The sequence below is a fragment of the Lathyrus oleraceus genome, chromosome 7 (assembly GCF_024323335.1).
Source record: "Lathyrus oleraceus cultivar Zhongwan6 chromosome 7, CAAS_Psat_ZW6_1.0, whole genome shotgun sequence".
NCBI lineage: Eukaryota > Viridiplantae > Streptophyta > Magnoliopsida > Fabales > Fabaceae > Lathyrus > Lathyrus oleraceus.
Window position 1 is genome coordinate 331,665,210 of NC_066585.1, and position 27,900 is coordinate 331,693,109.

The 27,900-nt window shown below is 36.4% G+C and overlaps 1 protein-coding gene across 5 annotated transcripts in view; it reads left to right on the top strand.

Moving 5' to 3' along the window:
• The first annotated feature begins 231 nt into the window (after nt 1–231).
• The window catches only part of LOC127103777 (protein NRT1/ PTR FAMILY 5.14), a 69,388-nt gene continuing 41,719 nt past the window's right edge, over nt 232–27,900 (top strand). The window contains exons 1-3 of one of the 5 annotated variants that reach the window (XM_051041011.1): nt 232–580; nt 654–871; nt 27,330–27,626. In XM_051041011.1, coding sequence (XP_050896968.1) covers nt 460–580; nt 654–871; nt 27,330–27,338 — 348 coding nt within the window. In that variant the 5' untranslated portion in view covers nt 232–459 and the 3' untranslated portion in view covers nt 27,339–27,626. Of the gene's footprint in view, nt 581–653; nt 872–13,371; nt 13,393–27,301; nt 27,627–27,900 lie in introns of those variants that run through there. The other 4 variants (XM_051041013.1, XM_051041009.1, XM_051041012.1 and 1 more) reach the window with 4 other exon arrangements.

Consider the following 27,900-nt stretch of genomic DNA (forward strand, 5'->3'; position numbering starts at 1 on the left):
AAAATAATAAAACATCTCAAAATAATTTCTAAATCAATTCTAAATCTCTAAAATTGTTATTTTTTATCTTTCATACACTAAACCAAACACACACTTAAATGTGTTAAATAAGCATTGACTTCACATCTTTTTCCATAGATATGCATTCATTATGAATATTAAATTGTAGTGATGTTGACTCATATTCAAACAGTTTTAATGCTTGTCTTTAGCGTTGTGTACCTAACATAAAAATATTTGCTGACATTCTTTGTTCTCTAAAGAAAAAAAAAACCAAACCTTTTTTTAATGAAAGAAAAAGTACTAGCACATCACTATTACACAATCACATAACCTAAGAAAGATAGACACAGCAAGTTAGTGGTGTTTGTGGCTCAGATTTAACCATATCAAATACAGCACATAAGCACAAACAACCCATCTTTAATGAAGAAGAAGAAGTAAATCGACATTGGTTTAATGGAGAATCCCAATGGCGTTTTGTTAGAACCTGATCTTGTAGGTGGTGCTGTTAACTACAGAGGAGAAGCAGCCGTTAGATCCAAATCTGGTTATTGGAGATCTGCTTGGTTCATCATAGGTATTTTCATACTATAACATACAAATTCGTCTTCATGATTTGTTTTTTGAGTTTGTAAATGTAATGTTTATAGGTGTGGAAGTGGCAGAAAGAATTTCATTTTATGGAATTCAAGGAAACTTGATATCATATCTAACAGGACCACTTAATGAGAGCATTGCAATAGCTGCAAAGAATGTAAATGTATGGGTTGGAACAGCTTCACTTCTTCCTCTCTTAGGTGCTTTCGTCGCTGATTCTTTTCTTGGACGCTACCGTACAATCATACTCGCTTCTCTCATTTATATCATGGTTAGTTCATTTCTTCAATTTTTGATTTTTTACCCTCTAATATAACTATAATTAATTTGCTCAATAAGTATCCATTACTCTTCAAATTTTTTAATTTCTTTAAATCCTGTCATCCGTGTTGCGACTGATCGACTAACAAGATCAATTCCACCGCGGCCCGCCGTTAAATGCAGAACAAAACTCTATAATTTGATAAAATACAAAAATTATTAGCACTTGATAATTCGAACATGGGACCCGAGAGAAATCCATTCTCAAAATTCAATCCTTCAAAATTATTTAAAATATCTTACTAATTTTTTAATAATACTCAAACGGATTGTGGTGCACACAATAGTCAATTAGAAATTTTATTTATTATCTATTGGAAAATTTAATAATTGTTAAATTAGTATAAAAAATTAATTTAATAATTCTTATATTATTAAATTAATTAATAATTTAAAAGTTTTTTTTAAATAGAAAATTTGGTAAGATATTATAATTTGATTTTATTATGGGTACTTTTATATATATATATATATCTATATATATATATATATATATATATATATATATATATATATATATATATATATATATATATATATATATATTATTTTATTTAGGTTTGTTAAATATAATTTATATTGTGGAGATTATTATGAATATTTATGTTGAGGTATTAAATTTGATTTGTGTCTAACCTTATTATTTGATTTTTGAGCTTAGTTATTTTGGACTTAGTTTATTTTGGGTGATATTTTTAGAAAACTCTTGTATTAGTTGAAGTGTCTAGATATTTCTTAGGGTTGTAATATTTTCTAGAATACTCTTTGAATGTCTAGAGTTGAGAACTCTCTAGAATTAGTGTGTATAAAGTTCTCCTTAGAGTACTATAAATAGAGATGTAATCCTACACTTTTGCATCAATCGAAAATACAAAGTTCTCTCTTCCATAAATAATTCTCTTACCAATCAAGTTTCTATTCAAGACTTTAATATTCCCACACACTTTCCCTAAACACAAAAAGGGTTTATTTCTAACAAAGTGACATCAGAGCCTCAAGATCCTCAAAAAAATGGCGAATGGAGGTTTCACTTTCCAAATGTCGATGCTCACAAAGAACAACTATGACAACTAGAGTATCAAGATGAATGCGCTACTATGAGCTCAAGATGTGTCGGATATCATTGAGAAAGGCTTCAAGGAGCAAGATGAAGTCTCGCTAAGCCAAGGTGTAAAGGAGACATTGAAGGGGTCAAGAATGAGAGACAAGAAAGCTCTCTTCCTTATTTATCAATCGGTGGATGGAGATATATTTGAGAAGATCTCCAACGCAACAACAACCAAAGAAGCATGTGACAAACTTCAAACTTGCAACAAGGGAGTGGAATAGGTGAAAAAGATTCGTCTTCAAACTCTTAGAGGTGATTTTGAACGTTTATTTATGGAGTGGTCCTCTGCAAGGTTGTCTTATGGTGTTGACCTAAAATTCCTCTCAGAGTTGATGATGCAGATCCTCAGCAAATTTATCCTCTTTCCCCTAGCCAGGGTCGATCCTTTGAGAATAATGATTCACGTTCATCCTTTGCATCTCCTTCTCCAGTTGGTGTTTCCCTCCTGTTGAGATTGACTAAGTGTTGTATCGATGATTCATATCAGTGACATTTGTATCCTTGTGATTGTTCTATCAGCATAATCATCATATATACATATACATATACATTCATAGATTTCATTATTGCATTTTTGTGATTCATTCTTTTTCTGATCCTCTGCTATGGTGGTATCCTTTTTTCCCGACGCAGATCCGGTGTGTCTATCCTCTTTCGATTGTAGAGTGTCAGCCCCCTTAAGCAGAAATAATTTAACCTTTCTCATTCCCCACTGAGTTATTTCCTCGTGGATGATCAGTATTTTAGCTTCCTCCCCAGTTGATTATCTGGATGAAACCACTCCCCCTGAGTTATATCCTCGTTGGGTTGAGTCTTTGATTGACTTTCTCTTTCTAGTTCTTGCCTAGATAGATACCTTGATCCCCCGAGAGCTTGTTACCCAGCAAATGGTAATATTCTTCTCGATTTGTGAGTACTTTACTTTTGCCCAATACCCGATAAAAATAACCTACTTCCTTTATTCTCCCCAGCGGATCCGTTTTCACGTTTCCCAGAAAGTTTATCCTTGATATGTTCATCTCAACCGATGACGAATATTCTTTCCCTTTTGAGTCTATCCTTGATATGTTCATCTTAACCGATGACGAATATTCTCGTTTTGGTATTCTACCCAGTAAAAAGGTAGTTGTAATCACTATTTCATTCCCCAGAGGGCTAATCCTTTATATGTTCATCCTAACCGATGACGGGTTTCCTCCTCTTTGCGGTCTTCTACCCGGTAACCGGTAGTTGTAAATCCTGCTTCCCCTTTGCGAGGTCTATCCTTGATATGTTCATCTTAACCGATGACATATATTCTCTCTTTGGTTTTCTATCCAGTAACCGATAAATGTAATTCATATTCCTCCCCTCGGAGTCTATCCTTGATATGTTCATCCTAACCGGTAACGGATATTCTCTTTTCAGTATTTTATCCAGTAACTGATAGATGTAATTCCTACTTTTTCCCGGCAGTCTATCCTTGATATGTTCATCTTAACCGATGACGGATATTCTTCCTTTCGAGTTTATCTTTGATATGTTCATTTTTAACCAATGACAGATATTCTCTTGCGGTCTTCTGCCTAGTAACCGGTAGTTGTAAACCCTATTTGGCTTTTCCCCAACTGGTTATATACCTTCTGTTGCCCTCAATGAGTCATCCTTGATATGTTTACCCTAACCGGTAACGAATGTCCTCTATGTCAGATTATGTTATCTCCTTACCCAGTAACTGGTAGTGGGTAATATACGTCTGTTACTCCTGTGTCAAAGATCTTTTCTTACCCAGTTGAGTTCGAGTGCGTATTTCCTCAGTGAAATCTCCGTTTCCTGTTTGGTTCAGGCATTTCAGCTTTGTTCTGATATACGTGTTTCCCCTGTAGATTTTCCCCTTTATCCCCGACTGAGTCTTTCCATTGGTTTATTTTCATGGAATTCCCTTGTGTCCCCCCAGCAGATTTAAGTCGTATTCTAGCCTACACACAACTTTTTATCTCTCAGAGTCTCTGTCTCCCCAATGAGTTTTCCTTATGGAATGCATTATGCTCCTGCGGACTTTCAGTCTCTCTAGATTCTTTTCCTTTGTGGCAACATATTCCCCACAAAGATTAATTTTAAACATTTCATATCATATGCATCATGAGGTCTCTTAGGGACCAAAATTTGTTTCTATTATTGTTATTTAAGTGCATTCTACTGAGTCGATACGAAGATTTTAACCTTCATCTCCTCAGCTATAACGTCCTTAAATAGGGGCAACTCTAAGACCCCAATTTTGACCCTAAGATCCCTCATGCTATCTCATCATATGCATTAGCATTGGGATCACACCTTGGCATCCTCCTTACCCCTAATTCATTGGGTTTGCATTGGGAGAGATCATCAAGCACATTTTATTGTATCATACTTCATTTTTCTTTATATACTAACCAAAATACCAAAAATATGTCAATGTATAATTTGTTGCTTTTGTAGGTAGTGTGTATGCTCACCTATGCTCTATAAAGCTCATATCTAGGGTTTGAGACCCTCAATGCAAGGAGCACAATCAAGATTAGGTTTATATTGGCTCTAAGCATCATACATGGATCCCCATGATCTTCACATGTTATTTTGATCAAGAAATCATCAAGAGTTTGGAGTTGGTTTGCCTTGGAAACCCCAATTCATCTAGGTATCTTGTGTGACTTCTTCAACAAGTTTATTCAACAATTGATCAAATATTTAAAGGTATACTTCACATTACATCATATTATGTATATATGATCCTCCATGAGTCCCAAAAGTCAAGAGAATGTCAAGCTAGCAAGTTGGTTCATGGTTGTTGACTAGAGAAAGTCAATTGGTCAAAACTGGGGTTCCCTCGACCCTATCTCCTACAATTTTTATCATATGAAACTGATTCTAAGAGCAACGTTACTAAAAATGACATTCCAAACAACTTTCATGTTGAAGTTAAGAGCTAGTTTTTCTTGGAAAGTCATTTGTTATGATGAAAGATTATAGGTCATTTTGTCTGAACCCTAGTTTGGAGGTCAACTCCCCAAGACCATAACTTGCTCAATTTTCATGAGATGAAAGCCATTCAAATTGAATGATAAAATTCAAGATGTATACTTCAACTTTTATGTTTGTAGGAAGTTGAAATTCAACTTGAAAATGCAGGTGCCAAGAGGAAACATTATAGGTCATTTTTGGCCAATACCATTGAATAAGTGATTTTCCTCAACTTCTAAAATGCATAACGTCTTTATGACAAATCCAAATGAGGACAAATTTGTGACCAAATTGAATAGGTTTTAAATAGCTACAACTTTGGTGAAGGAACTTTTCTCATTTGAAGTCCATAGAAAACGTTATTCAAGATGGAAGAAGTGAACATATGACTTGGGACTTAGAAAATTTTCAAATATGTTTGATTTCCCAAACTTCCACCTCAAAATTCATCATTATCCAAGCTTCAAATGAAAAAGTGTTCAATAGGAGAGTTATTCCCCTTGATCTCACCTTTCCAAAAAGTCTAAAATCATCTAATTTGGCCAAAGTATGAGGGACTTGCGCATGGGGGTAAGTTAAAGGACCATTTGAATAATTTCAACTTCCATTTTTCATACACATTTGCATGGACTTCTAATATGATTTCAGCATGATGTACATTGAATTATGGATCAAATCACATCATCGCATGGGCCTAGTGTACGCCCATGCATCCATGCAAGGGAGAATTTCAAATTTTGCCAAAATTGGAAGTGTGTGAAAATAAATCCCATGGCCTATTCATAAGACCCTCATTGCTCAGAATTAAGGACCTCATGCCCAAGCTTTGAACTTGTAACCATAAAAACTCACCATTGAAGGATAAACTTGAGGATTTTCTTTAAAAATCGAGTTTCAATTCTCCATCTGTTTTGAGATTGAAACTCCAAGAGTCCATCCCTTTCCTTGATCCATTTCACTTCCATCAAGCATCTGAAGCAAGGCAAAGCATAATTGAAAGCAAGATCATTCCAATCTGAAGCTCCATTGAAGGTGAATTTTCAGAATTTTCATCTCTTCGATTCTGTCTCAATTCTCCACCATTCTTGTTGATTTTTGGTTATCTGAAGTCCTATCAATGTAGGCAAGAAGATTGAGTTGCTTTGAGGTCAAAATTGAAGCAACTCAGTTCATGATCCTCAAAATTCAAATCCCTGTATTTTTTTATATACTTGGAATTGGACAAAATTGAGGCCAGATTCGAGCTCCTGAGCATTTTTTCTTTAAATCCATGTCTTTGTTTTTCATTTTGGTGAAGGTTGATGGTGGACCAGTCCGGTGAGGTCCACCAGAGAAGAAGACCAGAGCCCTAGCTCCGGTGATGTATTGTCATCCATCTCAGCCATAGGATCCAACTGAATTGTTTTGATCTTGTGTGTTGCTTTTGATTACCACGTGTGTGGGACAGTTGACTGAAGCGCATGTGGTACGCGTGTTTCCATCAATCTGATCTGCCACCTTACTTAATGAGAGAGATCAAATGACTCTCCTTTTTTTGAATTTCTGAATATTTCATTTTCAATCCATTATTTTTAATTAATTCATATTAATTTCATTTTTAATTCAAAAAATATGGGACTTTCACCAAAAAAATTCAAATATTTTCCATTTTCATTTTCTGAATTAAAATTATTTTTTGGATTAATTTTGATATTTTTCATGAATTAAGTGTTTTTGTGCATATTTTTAATTGTTTAAAAATACTTCTGACTTTTCAAAAATTATGAATTTTTTTGTCCAAGGTCCTTTGACCTTGTTTGACCTATGATAAATATCTTGACCATTTATTCGTTGTTTTGAAGTGGTTTTAGGTTTTTGATCAAACATAATTTAATTTAAATGCATTTTAATTTGATTTTTAATTGGTTAATTGTGTAGAAATTAGGTTGAGCAATTTTTATTGACTTGTGAAGTTTGACTATATGTTTGGGCCTTGATCAAGATTTATTTGACTTTTGTTGGATTAAAATAATTGGATTTAGGGGATTGATGAAATGTACATTTCATCTCCCAAAATAAATGAATGATTTTAATTTGATAAAATTCCTCCCATGACCAATTTGTGTTTGTCTCATTTCCCCTCCCTCTACATCTTCAATCCCATTCTATCCCATTCCTCTCATTTACCAATGAAGTCTCAATATCCTAAGGCTAATTGGTTCATCAATAACTTTGTGTTAGATGAACCAATACAAGTATGGATGAGATTAGATCCATCCTTTGATCTTTTTATTTTTGTGTGTGGTATGTTTTAGGAGTATGGTTCATTATACCATATCTCTAACATGTATTAACACCAAAATTTCTATTGCCCCGCCTCAGATAGTTGTGACATCTACAAAGGTCCAATTACAATTGCTTAACATAGCGCTAAATTTTGACCCAAGAGCATAGCATTCTAGTAAGTGAGATTGTAAGTCTCCCCCCTTTCATGGTATTGTGTGGAACCTTGGCCTTTCTTCCTTCCTTTGGAAGATGTCTTGGTTCAAGGATCCATGCTTGTGAATAGAGGGTTGAGTGTTCTCCAAAGAATGACTTAATCAATTGAAAAGCAAACACCACTAACATTTATTCAACTAACATTTGACTAACTTCTATTAATCTTGCTTTTATTTTCAAGTCATTTACTTTATGCAATTTAAATTCAAGCCATTTACCATTTCATTTGTCATTTTATATATCATTTAACTTGTTTATGTTTATGCCATTTTCATTTTGCTCACTTGAGCCATATATTGTGATTGTATATATTTGTTTGTGTATCTTGTTTGTGTTTGTGGTCTTAGGACCTTAAAATACCTAATAAACAACAAAAAACCTAAAAAATGTTTATGTGGACTGTTGGATTTGATATGAGCTTTGGACTTAGAATTAGGCAACATTCCCTATGCAAAAGGACTTGGCCAATGTCAACACTTATGAAACCAAGTTCTTGAGAATTAAGCTTTCATCTGATGCAAGTATTGGGATTCATTTGAGCTTATCTACTACATGGTCTTGATGTAAATTGTTACTTTGAACCTGTGTCTAATGCCTTATTCTGAGCCATTCAAGGAGTATGTCATCTGATACATGGGAAGATTATGAAGAAGACTATGAAGTTGCTAGCTTGGATGTGGCTATCTTTATTTGATGTCTTGCTCTTCATTTTGCTATTTGCTTATCGATATTGCTTGATTTAAAGTCCAAAGGAAAATTGGGTTTCTATATGACATTCTTGTCTATTGGATTGCATCCCATTGGTAAGATCTTTTCAACTCTCAACTTTTAATTTTATGCTTAGGATTAGTCTCTTCATCTCATCCCATTTCTTAAATTTCAAATCTCTTCCCCCTTTCAAAATCTTCTTTGCTTGTGATTTCTAAATTTAGACTATTTTGCAAACTAGAAACTTTGGCTTTATGCCATTGCATTTTTAAACCCTTTTCTTAAATCAAACTTGTAAATGAATCTAATCATATTGACTTAAAATTTCAAAAGACAAAAAGAATTAACACTCATTCAAACCTTTTTTAGGTCTTTTGTGCCTCTTTTAAACTTAATTTTTTGTTAAAAAGCAATCTACATCAAAGGTTTCAATCGCCACAAGAGGTAACGGTTCTATCACTGATCATGCCCATTCGTAAGGATCACTAAAGGAGAATTTTTTTAAATTCTGCTGCATTTTGGATCGCTCTTCTCCTTCAGGTCCTTCTTGTAGAAGCCTGCAAAAGGATATGTAACACTTTTGAGGACGACTCCATTCTTTTTTATGAGTGTCTCTTCACCAGGAAAAATCTCTGGTTGCCTTTGTCTAATTTAAAGCTAGAGGTTTTGAAATTTCTGAAGGTTCCCCCTCACAACTTCATCCTAGTGCTTGGGGTTTCATGGAGGTGTTTCAATTATGGGCCAAATATCGATCTTGGAAACTCTCCTTTTGACTGTTCTTCCACCTCTTTTCTATAATACATACCTCTAGGTATAATATCTTAGATTAAGAACTCATTGTGCTACACTAAAATGTTCTTTTGTCCATCCTTTTTTCTGAGAGTTGAGGCAATTTATGAGGGCACTTTGTGGTGGTGAAGCCATGTACTTTAGAAACCCATTCCACTCACTTTCGTGTTCTTACCAGGTATTCTTGTTCTTTCTCTGACAGGTTCCCAAAATATCGAGCTTGGGTCTATTTCCCCCATAAACCTCATTCTTATATCGTCCAACTGGATTCTCTTACTCATGGATAGGTTATGATGAAAACAAATTTGGAGACTCTTTAATGGGGTACTGGTTATGAGGAGGGGTTTGGCCTTACCGAAGTGAAAATTTACAGAGGAAACGATCCTTTGATACCTAACACACCGCAAGTGTACGATAATGTAAAGTAGTATATTAGGTTGTTTAATCTTAGAGACCAAATATATTATTACCAAATTCTATCACATCGATATAAAGCTAGAAAGACCGAGTATTTAAGTGCTTTCAATTTTTAAGAATAAAATTGATAAATAAATAACTATAATGATAAACAAGACATTAGGCTACATGATATTTGTCTATACATATCCAATGGATCCTCTGATATTATTACAAGAAATTTGACAAAGTTATAGAAAATAAATAAAATTGGACAACACCTACTTTCATTAGTGTGTTGTCTTGTCTAAGATGAAGAATTCATCTGTTTTTGTTAGCCTTACTTATTCACCAGAGGTCAATTTTTGCACAACTATAAAGATAAGACTTTCTCAACTGAGTCTGAGACACTTTCGTCGTCTCGTACTCAGTTGTCTAGAAATCTGCTATTTGATACCGAATTATATCCTTTTAGTGTATTATTGATATCTGAGTTACCTTTACTTTCGTAAATGATATTTTTTTAAATACTCCGACTCTAAAATAACATGTTTATATATTTCTTGTAATCGAACAATTTTGGATTCCAATAAGATATTTCATGAGACAAGTCTCATGACCCTTAGTACCTAATGGACTACTCACTCATTGTGAGATGCAATAATGATAAAATAAACATTACAATAACATGCATGATTAATAGTATAAGATAATAACAATAAAAATGGAAAGAGATAAAACCTTATTGAAGATAAAATACTTAAATTAGAATAAAGCTCCAATGGAGATAAAGCACATCAAATCAAATGGGAAATAAACTTGTAGAAAATACAATAGCTTAGAACTGGAAAGTAACTTGTAGAGAAAATATAAACTAGGGCCACCGAGATAATGTAAAGTGTGTCAAGGTCCTTTGTCTCCAATGATCTTAGGCCTACTTATAGCAAATGATTACATTTCAAGGCACTAAATTCGTATAAATGGACATTAAAGAGCATTAAGCATTATTTTGGAATAGTTGGAAATCACCAAGGGTCTGAAACCGTAACAAAAAACCAAAAATTCACAGCTGGAATTGAGCCTAACAGAGGTGTGTTTTGCAGTAAGGGGTCTAGTTAAGCAACACGACCCATTTCAGACAGCACAAACCAACCGTATTTCTCTCTAGTCACATGTATGTGGAGATGCTATGTGCCAACACGGCCAGTATCAAGTGACACGTCCCAACCATGTTGGTTTCGTGAATTTTGTACCAGAGGAGTTCCTTTTTGCGCGATTGTTGATCATTTTCACTCCTATTTAATCCTAAACATTCATAACAACCTAAAAACATAAACAAAACACCAAGGCACACAAAAGGGAAATAAAGCGAGAAAACACGCGACAAAATGGAAAGAAAACAAGGTAAAAACATGTTATCAAACACCCCCAAACTTAAATCGTTGTTTGGCCTCAAGCAACTTGCCTACATTGAAAGAATTCGTATAAGCATATCATCATGTGAAAACTTATGAAAATGAGAATACCGATAGGTTAAATACATATTCTCCCAGTACTAGCAGACTCAAAATATATTATAAGAACACAAATTGCATAAAATACAAACTAAAGTCTCATTCCTTTGTTGTCAACTTAACTGTGTCTTTGTACTCATGTCTTGGCACCTGATTTTCTCTCCCATTTCATTCAAAATAGTCATACAAAGGAAATGGAGTATAGATAATCATCGCATACGTATAAAGTCAGTTAAGGGTTTATTTTTATTTATTCACTTAATTATAGTGTGTAAACGAACTAGCGTTTGAGGGGGGATACTTAATTCACTTATTTATTCTCTTTTTCTGATGATGAAGCGGAATATGATCACACAATTAGCATCATGCTTACATTATTCGCAGTTCCAGAAGCTTTATCTTTTCTCGATTTTCTTACTCTAGAGATGGAGGTCACTATTTTGAATAAGGAGGAAGGCTGAAATTTCATAAAGACTTATCGTGATGCTTTTGGTCGGGATCCGAGTGATGATGAAGTCAACGATCACCTGGAGCGTGTAGCTTCACCAGATGGTGTCAGTTGGCTTAATCCCTTCGAAATCTTCCAAGTTGGAGATATACCTTTGAAATTAGTCACTTTATTGGATATGGATGATGTGAACAAATATAGTTGTGTGGACTTAGAGATATCGGGAACTCTTTCTATTCGTAGTGATTTGGCGGTCATAAGTGTGACTAACTTTGTGATCAACCATCCCACTGACTGGTCGGTCTTTATTATAAATTTGGCAAAAGTATATGTATCACTTTTGAGGAGTTCTATATTCCTTTTTATGAGTGTTTGTTCACCCAGAAAAATCTATGATTTCCTTTGTCTGAGTTCAAGGTAGAGGATTTGAAATTTCTGAAGGTTACCCCCTCATAGTTTCATCCCGGTGCTTAGGATTTCATAAAGGTGTTCCAATTATAGGCCAAATATCAATATTAGAAACCCTACTTTCAGTTATTCTTCCATCTCTTTGCTATAATACATACCTCTAGGTATAATATTAGGGATTAATGGATCATTGTGCTACACAAAAATGGTCTATTGTCCAAACCTTTTTCCGAGAGCTGAGGCAATTTATGGGTGAGTTTCGTTCTGAATAAGACTTGTAATTTAGAAGCCCATTCCATGCCCTTTCGTGTTCCTACCAAGTCTTCTTTTTATTGCTCGGATATGTTCCCAAAATATTGGGCCTAAGTCTATTTCCACTATAAATCTCATTCATATGTCGTCCAACTGGAGTCTCTTACCCCTTAAGAGGTTATGATGACGAGAGATTTGGAGACTCTTTATTTGCGTCTTGGTTATGAGGAGAGGCTTGGCCTTGCGTAATTGAATTCTTATTTGCAAAGGAAACGACCCATTTTATATTTGCGCTATTGTGGGAGCTATTAATAGTTTGGAAAGGAAATAATTTTTTGGTGAGGATGTAGTCATACTAATTTTTTTTAAACATGGGTATTTGATATTTTCAGAAAATGGATGCTTTATAGAAGGTTTATGTTATTTCCAAAGAGTTTGAGGCTCAGGGTGGTAATGTCTCTCCTTTGACACAGGTTCTCACTCTTCCTCAGGTATGTCATATTGTACCTGCCATCATCGGGGCTTTTATGATTACTTTAGAACCTGGCCAGTCTTCTTCTGGTGATGTCGCCATGGGGACCAAAATCCATTCCTCCTGCTAACACAAAAAGGGATAGAGAACAAGATCAAAATCCTCTCTTGGAGGAAGATTCAACTAAATGGACTCGGTTACAAGGACGTTTGCAAATGGTACATAAGTTCTACCCATTCTCTGATGTGGATATTTGCAGAAAGTATATAAGTTCTACCCTGAGGCGTTCTATAGGGAATACCTCTTTTATTGAAAATGAAGTTATCTTTCTTGTCGGTCTTTCCAGAATTTCGTGGCCTATATTTCCCAAAACCTTTCGCAGCCTCCTTATCAAAGACCACACTGCAACGCAGAAAAAAAATTACTTCTGAATCTTTCAACTTGCACCTATTGAGGAAATAAATCAACCATTCCTCTGCTTTTGGATACACCATTTTCACCTACTCTGTGTAGTCTAGTGAACTGACTACAACCACCTCTATGTTTCTGTAATCCATAATGTTAACCATCATTACATCGACAGATTCAACATAGAGGGCCTCTTCAACCTTGGAGTATGAATTTTCTTCTTCCTGAGGCTTTGGCTTATTAAATTTTAACATTCCTTCCTTGAGAGCATTCTGGACCAGATCCCTGAAAAGAATACATTATGAGGTTTTATGACCTAGGAAGTTATGAAATTTGCAAAAACGTTTTTTCTTTCTCTACTTTAATGGTGGTGTCTTTAACCCCTTTGGGACTATGATTTGACCATCGACAAATAGTAGGTCAAATATTTCATCACACCTGATCACATAAAATGTGCATGTCTTTGTAACATATTTCTCATTTTTTCCAGGCTTGACAGGGTTCTCCCCGTTTGAAGGTCTTAACAACTTACAGGTGTAAGGTGGCCCTGACTTTAACTCTTCTAGATTAACCTAACTCTCTTTGACACAATAAACATTGGATATTTGGTCAATTTCATCTATTTCTATGTAGGCTACTTTTTCCTTTTTATGGTATTTATTTGACCTAGCCTTTTCAACTTTCAGGTGTTTGGATTGTCGAACTCTATCTGCTAGTTGGGCCATGTCTCTTAAATATTGGGTTCCTAACTTCTTCCTAATGGAGTAGTCCAGACCCCTTTGACCAATTCTACTAATTCATGTCCAGGAACTTGTGTGAAGCACCTTGCCTTCATTATCCTAAACCTGTTGAGGTAGTCGTCTATTGATTCATCCAACTTTTGCCTCACACTAGCTAACTCTTTGAGGTTAATCTTCGACTGACCCATGTAAAATTGTTCATGGAATACTCTTTCCAATTGGTTTCAACTTCATACATAATGTGGGGGTAAGGTGGTAAACCATGTGGAAGCATTTTTAGTCAAGGAATTTTGGAAAATTTTCATCTTCAAATTCTTGTTATTGGCTATATCTCCTGCCTCTGACTGATACTGTGCCACATGTTCAACATTAGAGTCATTAGTATCCCCTGCAAACTTAGTGAACTTAGGGATTTACCAACCCCTGATAAGTCAGTCTGCAATATATAATCAAATAATGCAGAGATAAATTTTAGCCTATGGAGACCGACATTTAGGCCATTTTGGGCTAAAATATGTTCAACCACATTAGTTATATTGTTTTCCCCCATAAAATTGTTTTACTGGACATTTCTAACTACTTGGTCAGCATATTGGCTTCTAAGCACCAACACTACCTCAGGGCCATTTTGGCATGCATTACCTTCGACTACCATGGGTATGGGTGTTTCAACTCGTATTGCTTGTTGTGGTGTCTGGTTATTAGGAACTTGTTAAATAGGCGCTTGAGGAGCGCCAAAGAAGTCAGCAATTCTACCCATTTGTTGTGTCAATTGCTGGTAACTGTGATTAATATTTTTAATTAGAGGATTGAAAACTATACCTATTTAGTGCGTAAGTATGTTAACCATTTTGTGATTACTCTTATCCATTTGCTATCTTACAAACTAGAGAGAATTATTGGTTAAGGGTGGCATACCTGGAGGAATATATCCTAAACCTCATGTATGTTGTTCCATTTGACAGGACCTGATGCTAAGTATGGGTTAGTAGGGGATGCAATATCCATTACATTATTTGTATACGTAGATACACTAGAGTGTAGGGTTGTCATAATAGCACTTGGCATGTCGTAAGGATACTCTCTAGCACTTAGAAGTAATGTGAAACTCAAGGGAAAACGAGGCCTTTCGTCTCCTATCATATTTTGCGTAGCTCTAGGGGTATTAATTATTATCGTTACTTCTAGTAAGGATATAGCTATTTATGGTGATACAATCAACATTGTTATTTGAGTAATAACAATAGGCATTTCTCCAACTGTCGATCTCACTGGTTGCTCTCCTGAGTTGGGAGCATTGTTCTGGGAGGGGGAAGGTTTATAGATGATGGATGTGCATTTTTAGGAAGAGTTTTTCCACTCCTCATACACATACACACTTGACAACCGAAACGATTTCATGAACGAAGAACAAAAATAGACAAAAAACACACAACTTTTCTGCAAAAAAAAATAACTTTTCTACACAAAAGGGTCCCATCAGGCGTGCCAATTTGTTTACTGGTATTTTTAGTATACAATAACGAGTTTAGTTCACTTAAAAGATTAACTCAAAAAATCTCAAAGACAATTTGTGTAAAGAAAAGATACAATGAAAAATGAGTGATCTGGATTTAAAACGATTGAACAATAAACCAACTGGATATAAACAATAAACTTTGGATAAAGATAAAAATAAATAAACAAATCAAATGAAGTAAATGACATTAATTGTAAATGCTTGAAATACAAAATAATTGCAGCAAATTTAAAGAGTGGACGCAGATTCACATTTCTCACAAACTATTTCGCTCGATGACTTGTGTACTCTAGTTTTATAGAGAATGAATGAGAATTTTGTGACCCCTAATTTATGGTCTGAGCCTACTTTATATAATAGTATTAAAATAATCATGGACAAAAATCGTTAGTTACATCTTCGACGCGTGTCCTATTACATGGGGATGCTTTACTCTAACTTGCTTCCACGCATCTTCAAAGAGAAACTGCTGAAAACCAAAAAAAATATGGTGATAACTACATTGATAACCATTATGAACGCCTTATCTTCCCTTGTCGAGAACGGAGACATATCCACATCACATAGCCTTTTTACTTTGAAAATATCTTAAGTCCTTAACACTTACTAAGTGTCGACTTTTGCATTGTGTCAAAGAGCTTCCATGTGACTCTTTCAAGATTCCGAACATGTTTGGAAGAGAGAGTGATCCTAATATTTTGGATCTGCTCTTGAGACTCTTCCAAACCTTTCTTGGTCTCAACTCCACTTACAGCTTAGTCAAACCACTAGGTCGACACAATCAACGTTTCGAAGCCTTCAGTTTAAACTTTGACACTAAGTATTTTCAAAGTAGCCATTACCATTCTTTGTTTACTTTTTAACAACTAGAAATTGCAGGCTAACATATACCTAAATAATCAATTGCTATGGACACAAATGAAAGGTTTTTATATAGAGTTATTACCAATTATTAAGATACAATCCAAATTGATAATAGACTAAACCAGACATCATCTAATTGGTTAGGAAAAATATCTAATCGATTAGATGGTTAGAAAAAGTCTCATAATCAATATGAAAAAGTGTCATCATCTAATTGATTTTATTAAAAGATGAAATTATTATAAGTATTTTTGTGTGTGTGTGTATGTGCGTGTGCGTGTGTGCGTTGTCGCAACGCGAAAAACAACCGGCGGGAAAAGACACACAAACAGAGCCGCCACCGTGCGTTATTTATCCCGAAGGAGGGAAAGGAAACGCTCGAAGTAAACCTGGAAAGGAAATGGTCTTACGACCGGAGATTGCAAGGATCGGGAGTCGGTTACGCAAGGGGAAGGTATTAGCACCCCTCACGTCCGTCGTACTCGACGGGATCCACGCTCAAAAGAATAGAATAAGGTTGCTGAATAACTGCTCAAAAATAATGCACACACACTGGAATCAAACACAGATGGAGGAAGACGGAGGAAGGTGACTCGGCAGGATATCGCATCCTGGGCCTACGTAGTTTGTCAGAAACAAACATCAGAGTCGACGTAGTTCGGGGAAATGGGAAACGGGCTCGCTAGGATATCGCATCCTATGCCTACGTATCTCATCTGGAATGAGAATCAGAGCTCCCGTAGTTCGGCTAACGCACGCCGAAACAAAACACACGCAAAGACGCTGAGATGTCAAAAGAAACTCGCAAATGGAAATGGGATGCCAATCAATGGACTTATGTCCGACTCCAAACAACAAATACAAACAAGGAAACCGGATGCCAATTGTTGGACTTACATCAGACTCCACACACAACAAACACGCAAAGGAAACCGAATGCCAATCGCTGGACTTACATCAGACTCCAAGCACACCCGAACAGGAAACCAAATGCCAATCGCTGGACTTACATCAGACTCCAAGCACACAACAAATAGGCAACGGAATGCCAATCGCTGGTCTTACATCCAACTCCTAACACACACAAAAAGGTTACCAAACAGACAAGCTAATTGGGAGTCTGGAACTCGAGCCTAATAGCTGTCAAGCAAACACACACAAAAAAGAAAAGGTTGCCCGGAGAGATCTCGCATGATCTCCTGCCTACGTACCTCATCTGGTATGAGGATCAGGGCGACGTAGTTCCCCTTAACAGGGGAGAAACTTTCTCCTAACCAGAGACCGGGGAATAACAACTAAAAGGGAGACTGACTCGAGCCTAATAGTTGTCATGAAATCCACAATAGTCCTAGGTTGAGGTATCTAAACAAAACCTAACTCGCACAGGAAACAAGTTGAAACAGCAGATAAACATCAAGTACGCAAATACAAGCACAGGAGAGCAAGCACACACACTATATGCAAACAAGTGGCTCATACAAGGCTAGGCTTTAGTCAAGGGGGTCAAATCAACCTCGACAAACAAGCCGGTTCTGTTACGGGTGTTTTGAGCTCTTAACCCTAACATTGAGAGTTAGGGTGAAGAAGATGAAAAAGTAATGAGGGTAAGACCTCATAGCTCTTAACCCGGGCCTGGGTGAGCTTGAATCAATGGAGGTGTGGGAGTCCAGAATGTGGGACTCTACTCCACATGACTGACGCTATATACAAGGATCTTGGGTGTTTATTCAAATGCGTCAGCATGTAGTGCGAGCAAGATGAAAGACTCAACTGAATAGCAGGGGATGGATTGCACATCCCTTCTATCTGCCAATGCCTCTTCACTTAGGAGGTCTTTACATGAACAAGGCACAAAGATATACAAGCACAAGCATTGCCTCTTAAGGAGGGCTTCAGACAGGTGCCTGCCAAAATAACATGACAGGTCTTCCAGACTACATGAAGTTAAGGAAGTTACCTAAGTGGTATGCCAACCACAAGCAAAGCAAAGCAACTCAAATAATGAGTTAAAGTGGCTAAAGTACCTGTGAGAAAAGCTAAACAATCAGTACTATGTTCAGACAAAACAAACAACAGTTAACAACAGTCAGACAACCCCAATATGTACAACAAGTAAGCCATAGAATGCAAACACACAAGTGATTCAATACCAAAGAACCTACAAAATAACCAAAGGTTAGTAAACAATGCAAATAGCAAAGCTCAAATGAGGAAGCAACATCAACCATGGAGATGAATGCTTGATCCTGAAATTCAAAGCTCAAATTGTGAGTTCAAACCCCTAGGGCAAAGCCTAGGGTCAAAAGTGAATCAAAAAGCCAAAACAACAACCAATATTCAACACAAAGCTCATTTAAACAATCATGAATATGTCCTAAAAAGGACCAAATCAAAATCATCAAGCAAAGTCAATTCATGAGCAAGCTATGGCAAAGAAAATTTCAAAGCATTCAAATGGACAATAAGAATCAAAATTCCATATCAAAACAGAAATGAGTCAAACAATTCTGGAAATTTTTATGAGCATACCACACATCAAGCACAATCATCATGCCAAAAATCATAAACACAAAAGCTTATTTGACATGGAAATAAAAATGCACAAGCTAGACATCCACATGTGTGACACAAATTGTCACACCTAAAGTACATGTGTCCCAAACAGTGAAGAAAATAGCAAAAAACCAAATAAAATCACACAAATCCATCATCATGTTAAGAATCATCATGCAAAATTTCATGGCATTTGGATCAATATCAAGCATTTCATGATAGAAAGAATGAGACAATGTCACAAAAGCATACATGATCAATCAACCAATCACAATTCAAATTCCAGAAATGGCAAAGTCATAAAATCAACACCCTAAAATTCTAGACATTTCAAGGATCAAGTAGCAAAAAACCTGGAATTAATTGGATGATTTTTCAATTTGATATGAATTTTCGAAGTTGGATAAAAAATATGAAATAAAAATGATCATGTACATAATGAAATTGGAGGGAAAAAATAAATGTGAAGCAATTTGAAAAATGGCTCAGGCTGGAATCGAACCGTGCATGGCCAAAACGCAGCGCTCAAGGCACCATCAAAATGCACAGCATCATTAATTGATGTGGCGCTACAGTCAGCAGGTCAAGGCCATGTGGACTGGTCAAAAGAAGGAGAACCAATCGTTGTGCCACGAAGTGCACACGCAAGCATCTGAATGGGACAAAACCCTAGGCCACCTCATCAATTGCAGACGGAGGCGCTAGCGGCGGGGCAAGGCGGAAACAATCGTCTTCTTCGCAAAGACGGTGAGGGAACAGTAAGCAACATCAAATTTTTTTCCAGAATTGGCCAAACTTTACACCAATCGAACCGTTATCACACAAGGAACACGAATCCACTAATAATTCACAGCAATTCATCATGTACGAAGCAAATCGAGCAAAAACCTTTTGAGGTACAAAACTTTAGTCAAGCATAACTCATGCAATACTCAACCATTTCACATGAATTTTATATCAGATCAATCAGCAAGAATAGATCTACAAGATTATACACCTAAAACAGAGAATTATGCTACTCGAAAATATGACCTCTTGAAGAGCAGTTTCTGAATTCTGGTGATTCAAGGCTTGGCAATCGTGCAAATCCACTCCTGATCACTTGTTATGAAGCTTGATGATTGAATTGAGGCTTGGAACAGCTTAGATCTTGCTCAAATCTGAACTTCCATGTTTGTGTTCTTGAACTTGCACAGCACGATTCTGGTCCAAATTTGATGATCCAAGGCTTGATCTACACTAAATCAATACCATAGAACAAGAATATGGAAGAAAATTGAAGGCTTATGTGGAGAAAATTTGAATTTCAATGGAGAGAGAAATTTGGAGGGAAGTTGATTTTAGATCTAGAAATGATGAATAATCCCAAATTCTGTTATGATTATGTATATATACTATGTGCTAATCACATTCTAATCAAAATTAAGCAAGGTTAATTGTGATTAAGTGAAAATAAGGTGTTTGGCCAAAAATGACATTTTGCATGGTGCATGGAGCAAATGGACGTGAACAGTAACCAATGGATGATCAATTTCACTTAAGATCTTCCAATTAACACAATGGCAATGGTGATTTGTTCCCATGATGCACCAATTTCAAATTTAGCATTTTCCCTCCAAAATAAGCATGAATATGCATATGATCATAAGATGAATTTTCATGCAATATGATGAATGATTTGGAAATTTCATGTCATGAGAAGAATTTGGCAAAAAGGAGCACTCAATTTGGAGTTATGAGTCAAAAGTTATGGCCTTTTGAAGTTCCATGCACACTTGGCAACGATTGAACCATATCTCTTCAACCACACATCAGATGCTCATGATCTTGGACTTTTTGGAAATAGGAGAGAGATATATTCAACTTTCATGTTGGACAAAAATTCATTTGAAGCTTCTTTGATGTTGTAAAATCAAGTTGAATTTGGTCTAAAAACTTTCCATTTTTGGAAACTTTCAATTACAGGTCACTTTCCATTTTTGGAAACTTTTGATCTGACCTCAAATTCTTCAAGATAAGCATTTGACATGATGAATAAACATTGTTGGAACATGAATGGGATGAAAAAAACCAATTTCCCAGTTCAAAACCCATAGTTGACTTTCTGTTGACTTTTTGGTTGACAGATGACTTAGAAGTGCTCTGATCAGCTTGAGCCTCAACCACTTGAGGAATTGGCTCCAAAATGAAACCCTAGCTCTTGTAAGCCCAAGATAATGACCATATGATCTCCATCCAAGAAATAAACCCCATCTCCTTGAGAATCACTGATGTGAAGAATGCAACTAATTAGGGTTGACCAGAGGTCAAAACCCTAATCCCAAGGAACCTGATCCTGAATTCTGAAACCTTTGATAAGGACATAACCATGAGGATGATGATGTATCCTTGAAACCAAGACAATGCTCAACCTCCTTGAAGAACCAAGAAAACCCCAATTGAAGCACAAACCCTCAGATGGCTAGTGATCAATTCAATAAGACCCTTAGGCTTGAACCATACAACCTCTCCATTTCTGACAAGACCTTGGAGGATGACCTCTTATTATCACATGATATGAAATATGCAAATGCCTAATGTCCTAAAACATGAAATGCAATATGCTAAACTAGTCCCAAGAAGAGGAGGGCAAATTTTGAGGTGTTACATGCGTGTATGTGTGTGTGTGTGTATGTATGTGTGTACATGCATGTGCACATGTGTGTGTGTGTGTGTGTATGTGTGTGTGTGTACATGCGTGAGTGTGAGTGTGTGTGTGTGTGTGTGTGTCTGTGTCTGTGTGAATTAGCCATAATATTTATAGAAATTACCTTGTGTTTTTACAAGACATTGGTCACTCAAACAAACACGACCAAACACGATTTCATATTTCCTCTCTTTCAAAACTCTGAAGCTTCAAGTCTTAGCGTTATTATCTTCGAGTTTAACATCACACAGGAACCTTGGGTATTATTGATAAGGATTTAGATATATTCATTGTTATTACCACATCTAAGAGCTTGAAAGGTTAAACCACCAATGGTCATTGAAACATATGTCTTCACTTGAAAGTTGTTAGACTATAATCTTGACTTTAATTCGGTAGTTTAATCCGAGAGGATACTTGGTCAACCATTTTATGCATCTTTGACCGCTTGATCTATATTCAATAGTTACTTGACTTTAACTGTTATCATCATCAAAACTAAGAAACTAATAGTTAGCTTACATCTTTGTTATCCATAAGTTTCACCATACTTCTTAACTATACCTGCAAGCACATAGATCCACAATAAACCCCAAGCTTTCCACCGACTTTGGTATTTTTAGGAAACCATGAAATGAAAGGACAAACGTTTGTTAAGTTTACCCCACAAATTGGCAAGCTCACTCTTTAGTCCTCTAAACCTGGCCAAGGCTCATGCCTTCAGAGTGAGGACAATTATCTTGCATGTTTCAGGGACTATTTCTCCTCAAAAATTGAGAAAGACGTCGACCAGTTCCACGTGCTCATTAGGATCAGTTGTCTCATCGTAAATTCTCATCCCTAACTATTTTTGGAGTTCAAGTATGATGAGGTACACGTTGATCCTTCTGCTAAAGGCATTTCAAAAATAAATTTCTTATCTGTCCTTAGAATCATCGAAAGACGAGGAACAAGTGGTTCTTCGGAAACATTGACCAAGAGACCTTTGTCATCTATATTGTCACATGAAACGTAGCAGGGAACATCTTCTATATGTGGGATACTGGGCTATATGCCTTCATTGATCCCTCACCCTCCGATGTTAGGCTGATTCATCACTATAATTTATACCCCGAGAGGTTGAAAACATCAATGATTCAAAATTTTGAGTTTTATGAGTTACTGATTCAGAGTTCTAAAACCAAGTATTGTATGTTGACCTCCATAAGTAAGTCTCCTAATAAAGTGTTTGCTTTGTTGTTCGTTACCCGCCTCTCCAGGGGTAATTTGTGAGGTTCTTTATTGTCCCCCTTATTGAGGCGAATCCACACAAGCGACCACTAGCGTTTGGACTTCATCGTCCAAAAGATGGGGTCTACGTATTTCGACTATTAGAGGAGGTTGAATCTAAATTTTGGGTAAGATGATCAAGTGGTGAGTGTTTCTTCCTGAAGTGGGCTTCTCCTCACGACTTCGCTCGCTACAGATCGTAGACGGTTGGAATTACGAGTTGCTATTCTTCCTCGATTTTCCATTTCCTAATCTTTGAGAAAGTGAGTGAACTTTATTTTTTGTTAGCACAAACAACGTTAATGTTCTTTCAGTTAGTGAACTTCTACATATGCAAACACTCTGATGCTCAAGCCAGTGACTATAAGATATGAGAGGTATAAAGTTTTAGGGAATGTTTTTGCGCACCTTAATTTGATGCATGCAATCTTTTATATAAAGGTATTTTGTAAGGGTTTATACATACAATAGCCTTAGTTTTAATCAGTTGTCCGAGTAGATAGTTGTCAAAATACAATTTGCTAGTTTTAATCAGTTGTCCGAGTAGATAGTTGTCAGAATACAATTTGCTAGATTATCAGACAATCTTTCTTTAATTGGTTGCTTAGTTTAGATACTTTATATGACAAGTATATACCTGCTCCACAATTTCTAGAATCTTCTGATGAGAAAATATATATTAAAATAAATATTTTGTCCTCTTTATTGGGTTTTTTTACAAAAATAACCCACTTTTTCAAGGAAATTCCCAAAATATCCCTGGTTTCAAAAAAAATCCCAAACTATCCCACTTTTAGGAGGAGTCGCCAATTGAATTGGAGACTCCTCTTAAAACTTGAATGGAGGCGTCAATCCAATTGGCGCCCCTGTGTAGGTTTTAAGAGGAGTCGCCAATTCAATTGGAGACTCCTCCTAAAATGCATTTTTTGTGTTATAAATAGATGCGTTGCGTGAGTAATTGTTCCACATCTCATATAATCATTTGGCAATCATGTTTGGTGTTCGTCACCGATACGGAAAGGTGATTTATGTGAGAGACAAACCTCAAATGCTGATGCTGTTTTGGAACATCACTACGTTGGATCAACTGAAGAGGGATCTGTTTCGTTGGTTAGATGGGAAAATACCAGAAGGGGAAAAAATCAGAAGTATTGAGAGACTTAACAGTATCTTTGGTTGGGTGCGAATGAAGACTGATAAGGATGCTAGGGAAATGATGTTCGGTCGAGATGACATCAATTTGATTGTTGTAATCAGTTAGAAATATATATGTTTTCAGATGTTTTGTACTGATGTTTGTTGTGAACCTCGTTGTAACAAAAACTTAATGATATATAATGATTGAAGGTTACAGAAATACAAAGTTACAAAATGCTTAAGACCTAGATGATGCTCCTCGATTGGGACAGTTGTTCTTGTTGTGTCCTGGTTGACAACAGATACTACATAATCTTACCATTTTATCTGTTGAATCCATCTCTGTTCTGATACGTGTGCAGTTTGGCCTTCCTTTCTTCTTTCTACGCATCTCGTCATTGTGCCAAACAATATCACCTTTATATGGAGGCCAGTAATCCTCCATTGGTAGTACTGAGAAGCTTTAAGTATATACATTCATGATGGTGTTGGCCTTATACACATCAGATAAATGAATTGACGCCCCCACTCATTCCTTGCACATGGGCGCCAATTCAAGTGGAGATACCATGCATTCAGACCTCGAAACCAAGCAATCAGACCTAGGTCTTGCATGCATGTCCCTATGGAGGCGCCAATTTGAATGGCGACTCCTCTTAAAGGTTGTACATGGTCGCCAATTCAAGTGGAGACACCATGAAAGCACAACTTTTCATGCTCCCATCCATTTGCCTATAAATACATCCACTCCATCAACACTTCTTCCACATCATCACTCTCACTACTTCTTCTACAATACTTCTTCTATAATTTCATCTGCAACAACTTCTTGTAGTTTCATCTACACCAACCCCACGACAAAATGTCTATCCTCACAATGGGCGAAGCACATAGAGGAACGGTTGCAAACATCGCAACATATGTAAGTTTTTTATTTTGTTAACTTTTTATCTTTCATCTTCACCAACCCCATTTTATTTTAACATACCAACTTAGTCAAGTTTTTTATTCTTTCTTTTATAGGATGTATCAAGGTTCCGAACTCAGGTCCACGAATATGTCCATATGGACCCGATGATTCAACCTTATGTTGAACTCGCCGGTTTTGGTCATATTAGTAAGATTTTGTCTTGGTCCATAGATAACAAATTCATTCTAGCTTTATGCGAAAGATGGAGACCAGAGACACACACATTTTGGTTCCTAACCGGTGAGTGTACCATGACGTTAGAAGACGTCTACATGCTTTTGGGACTACCCGTTGAAGGTAAGGTTGTTAATGGTAAAATCAACTATGCAAATTCAATTTGCATGGAGCTCTTAGAGACTGATTTGTTAGATGATAATCCAACAGGTCAAGGTGTACTACTCTCACGCCTTAAGTCATACTATAATGGTTTATACTTAGATGAGCATTCTATCGAAGATGCTCGAATAATAAAAACTAGGTGTTACATCATGTTGTTAATTGGCTCGTTTTTATTTCTCGAAGATAGTGGTTCTAGCATACATATTATGTACTTACCTCTACTTAGACATGTAGATAGAATAGGAAGTTACAGTTGGGGATCTGCTTGTCTAGCCTATCTCTATAGCTCCTTGTGCAAAAACTCACACAAAGACACATCTACATTTTCTGGATGTGCTGTTTTGCTACAAGCATGGGATTGGTCAAGACTACCGTCTCTAGCACCCGTCAATAACAATCCTTTCACATTTCCGTATGCACAAAAGTAAGTTGTTTAAATTGTTATATCTTTACTTACTTTTTTAAAAGATTATTACCTCTAACTAATATTTTTTGACTTTTTGGTGTAGATGGTCTGCACGTGGTATGAGTTACAACAGATGTCCAAGACACTGTATTACTCAGTATCGCAACCTGTTGGATCACCTTCGACCGACAAACATAAGGAAAATAACTTAATTATTTCGTTATGTTTTGTTAACTTCTTCTACATTGACTATAATCCTATCTTATTTCACATTTCAGTTCATTTGGCGTCCACACCTTAATTTGGATCATGACCATGAGGTCAACGCTGAAGACGCGGTCGTATGGACTGCATGCACACCGATAATACGGTTCACAACTGTGGAGATGCACAATAGTGATCGTGTGAAGCTGCAGTCCGGTATGCTCCAAAATATCCCAGATCCCCCAGCTAGCCTAGGAGAATGGCATTTGCGCAAAGTTAACGACCAATGGAACTTCAATCCATGGCAAAGCTTCGCAAGATCGGAGTGTCGCAAATGGAAGCACCGTCATGACCATGTGTTAATTGACGCAGTCATGCCAACTGAAGAAAAACCAAGTCGTACTTATATGGCTTGGTACAGATCGGTTGGTTTTCAGTTCATCGCCGAGGATATGTACTTGTACGACCCACGCCAGATGACTTACACACCTGACACCTCAACATCAAACCCTCAACAAGAGTGTCAGACCGGATACACACAACCCCTTGTCCGTCAAACGTTCCGTTCAACCAACACACAAACATACAACCAAAACATTTCATACACCCAACCCCAATACCAAGAGCATACCTCATACCACCAGCAACAAATTGACCATCAACCTGAGACTTAACATCGCTTCGCACCCACCCCATCACCCTACCAAAGTCGCCTAAGCCAGAATACCCAACGATCATTCAACACTAACCACCCCTCCTCCTACCGTAACCAAGAAGCCCAAACATCACAAAACCAAAACATCCAACAACCCTATCTCTACCAAACACCCCAACAACCTTTCCAACCTTTCCTCGACGCATCGTTCACACCCATGTCTCCCTTCAACCATCCCGGTCGCCCATCAATGAGTCAACCACATCCAACTTCTCTAGCATGGGTCATGAGCTCAGCTACGGCGGTACATCATCGATGCATACTGAAGACTATGTCGAATTGTCTGACTACCTCAACAGACCTTCTCCTGTAGTTGGTAGTGACGCTCCTGGCTCCTCAGATGATCAAACACCGGTACCGAATCGTCAACGTGGGTTAGGGCCACGGGTTAGGGTAGCTAGAGGATGTGGGACCAGAGGTCGGGTAGGTGATCCCGGTCATCACCATTAGGTTTCTTTGCGTAAACGGCAAAATTTTATTAATATCAAGTGGTCTTATATCAAATTTATCTATCACTTATACCATATAACACAAAAAATGCATTTTAGGAGGAGTCTCCAATTGAATTGGCGACTCCTCTTAAAACCTACACAGGGGCGCCGATTGGATTGGCTAGGACACCTGTCCTAGTCAATCCAATTGGCGCCTCCATTCAAGTTTTAAGAGGAGTCTCCAATTCAATTGGCGACTCCTCCTAAAAGTGGGGTATTTTGGATTTTTTTTTAAAACCAAGGGTATTTTGGGAATTTTCTTTAAAAAGTGGATTATTTTTTTAAAAACACCTCTTTATTGCCCTAACACCACTCCCTTGTAAATATATATTTTCTGAATTTTGTGATTATATTGAACTCTTTTACATTAAATGTTTGTTTACTCGCATATTTATGAATAACTTATAGTGTATTTATGAATATTTATGGATTTTTAACGGCCTCTTTTACTTAATTTTTTTAATAAAAAGAACAAGAGTGGATATTTATTTATGAATATTTAATGAATTAAATTTTTTTTTGCTTAGAAATTAAATTAGATCTTGTAATGAAAAGGAAAAGTAGTCCAAATGCTAAAGTGGAAGATGACTCTTCATGCATTGAAGGATTGTCCCAATTGTTGGACGAAAATAGCGCTATCAAAGGGATAGAGATAACAGCATGTGAAGCAGCAGGAGTTTGATTTCTTGAATCACTTGATCAACAAATTATCGTGGCTTTTACGCATGTACTTATTTGCATTTCACACGGGATGTCTGTAATCCAAAATATATTAAATTTGAGTCTTTTTCATGTAACATAATGTAAATTTAATATTATATTAAGGTGTCTTCAAGATACACCTTATTTGGATTGGATATGGCATATTAGGCAATAGGTGAGGTGAGATGATATTATTACTATTTTCGATTTTATTTATAATTTTTATTTAATTTTTTAATTTATTAAAAATAATTAATGTATAAATAAATTTAAAAAGTCAATCTTCTTTTATAAATAGGAGTAAAGGTAGTAAAAATTTTGAAGTTTCTTTGAATGAAATGTAAAAATAATTCAAAAAAATAAGTTAAGGCTTGAAGCAAAATCATCCTAATTTCAAAGAAAGACACGTTCAAATGACAAAAAA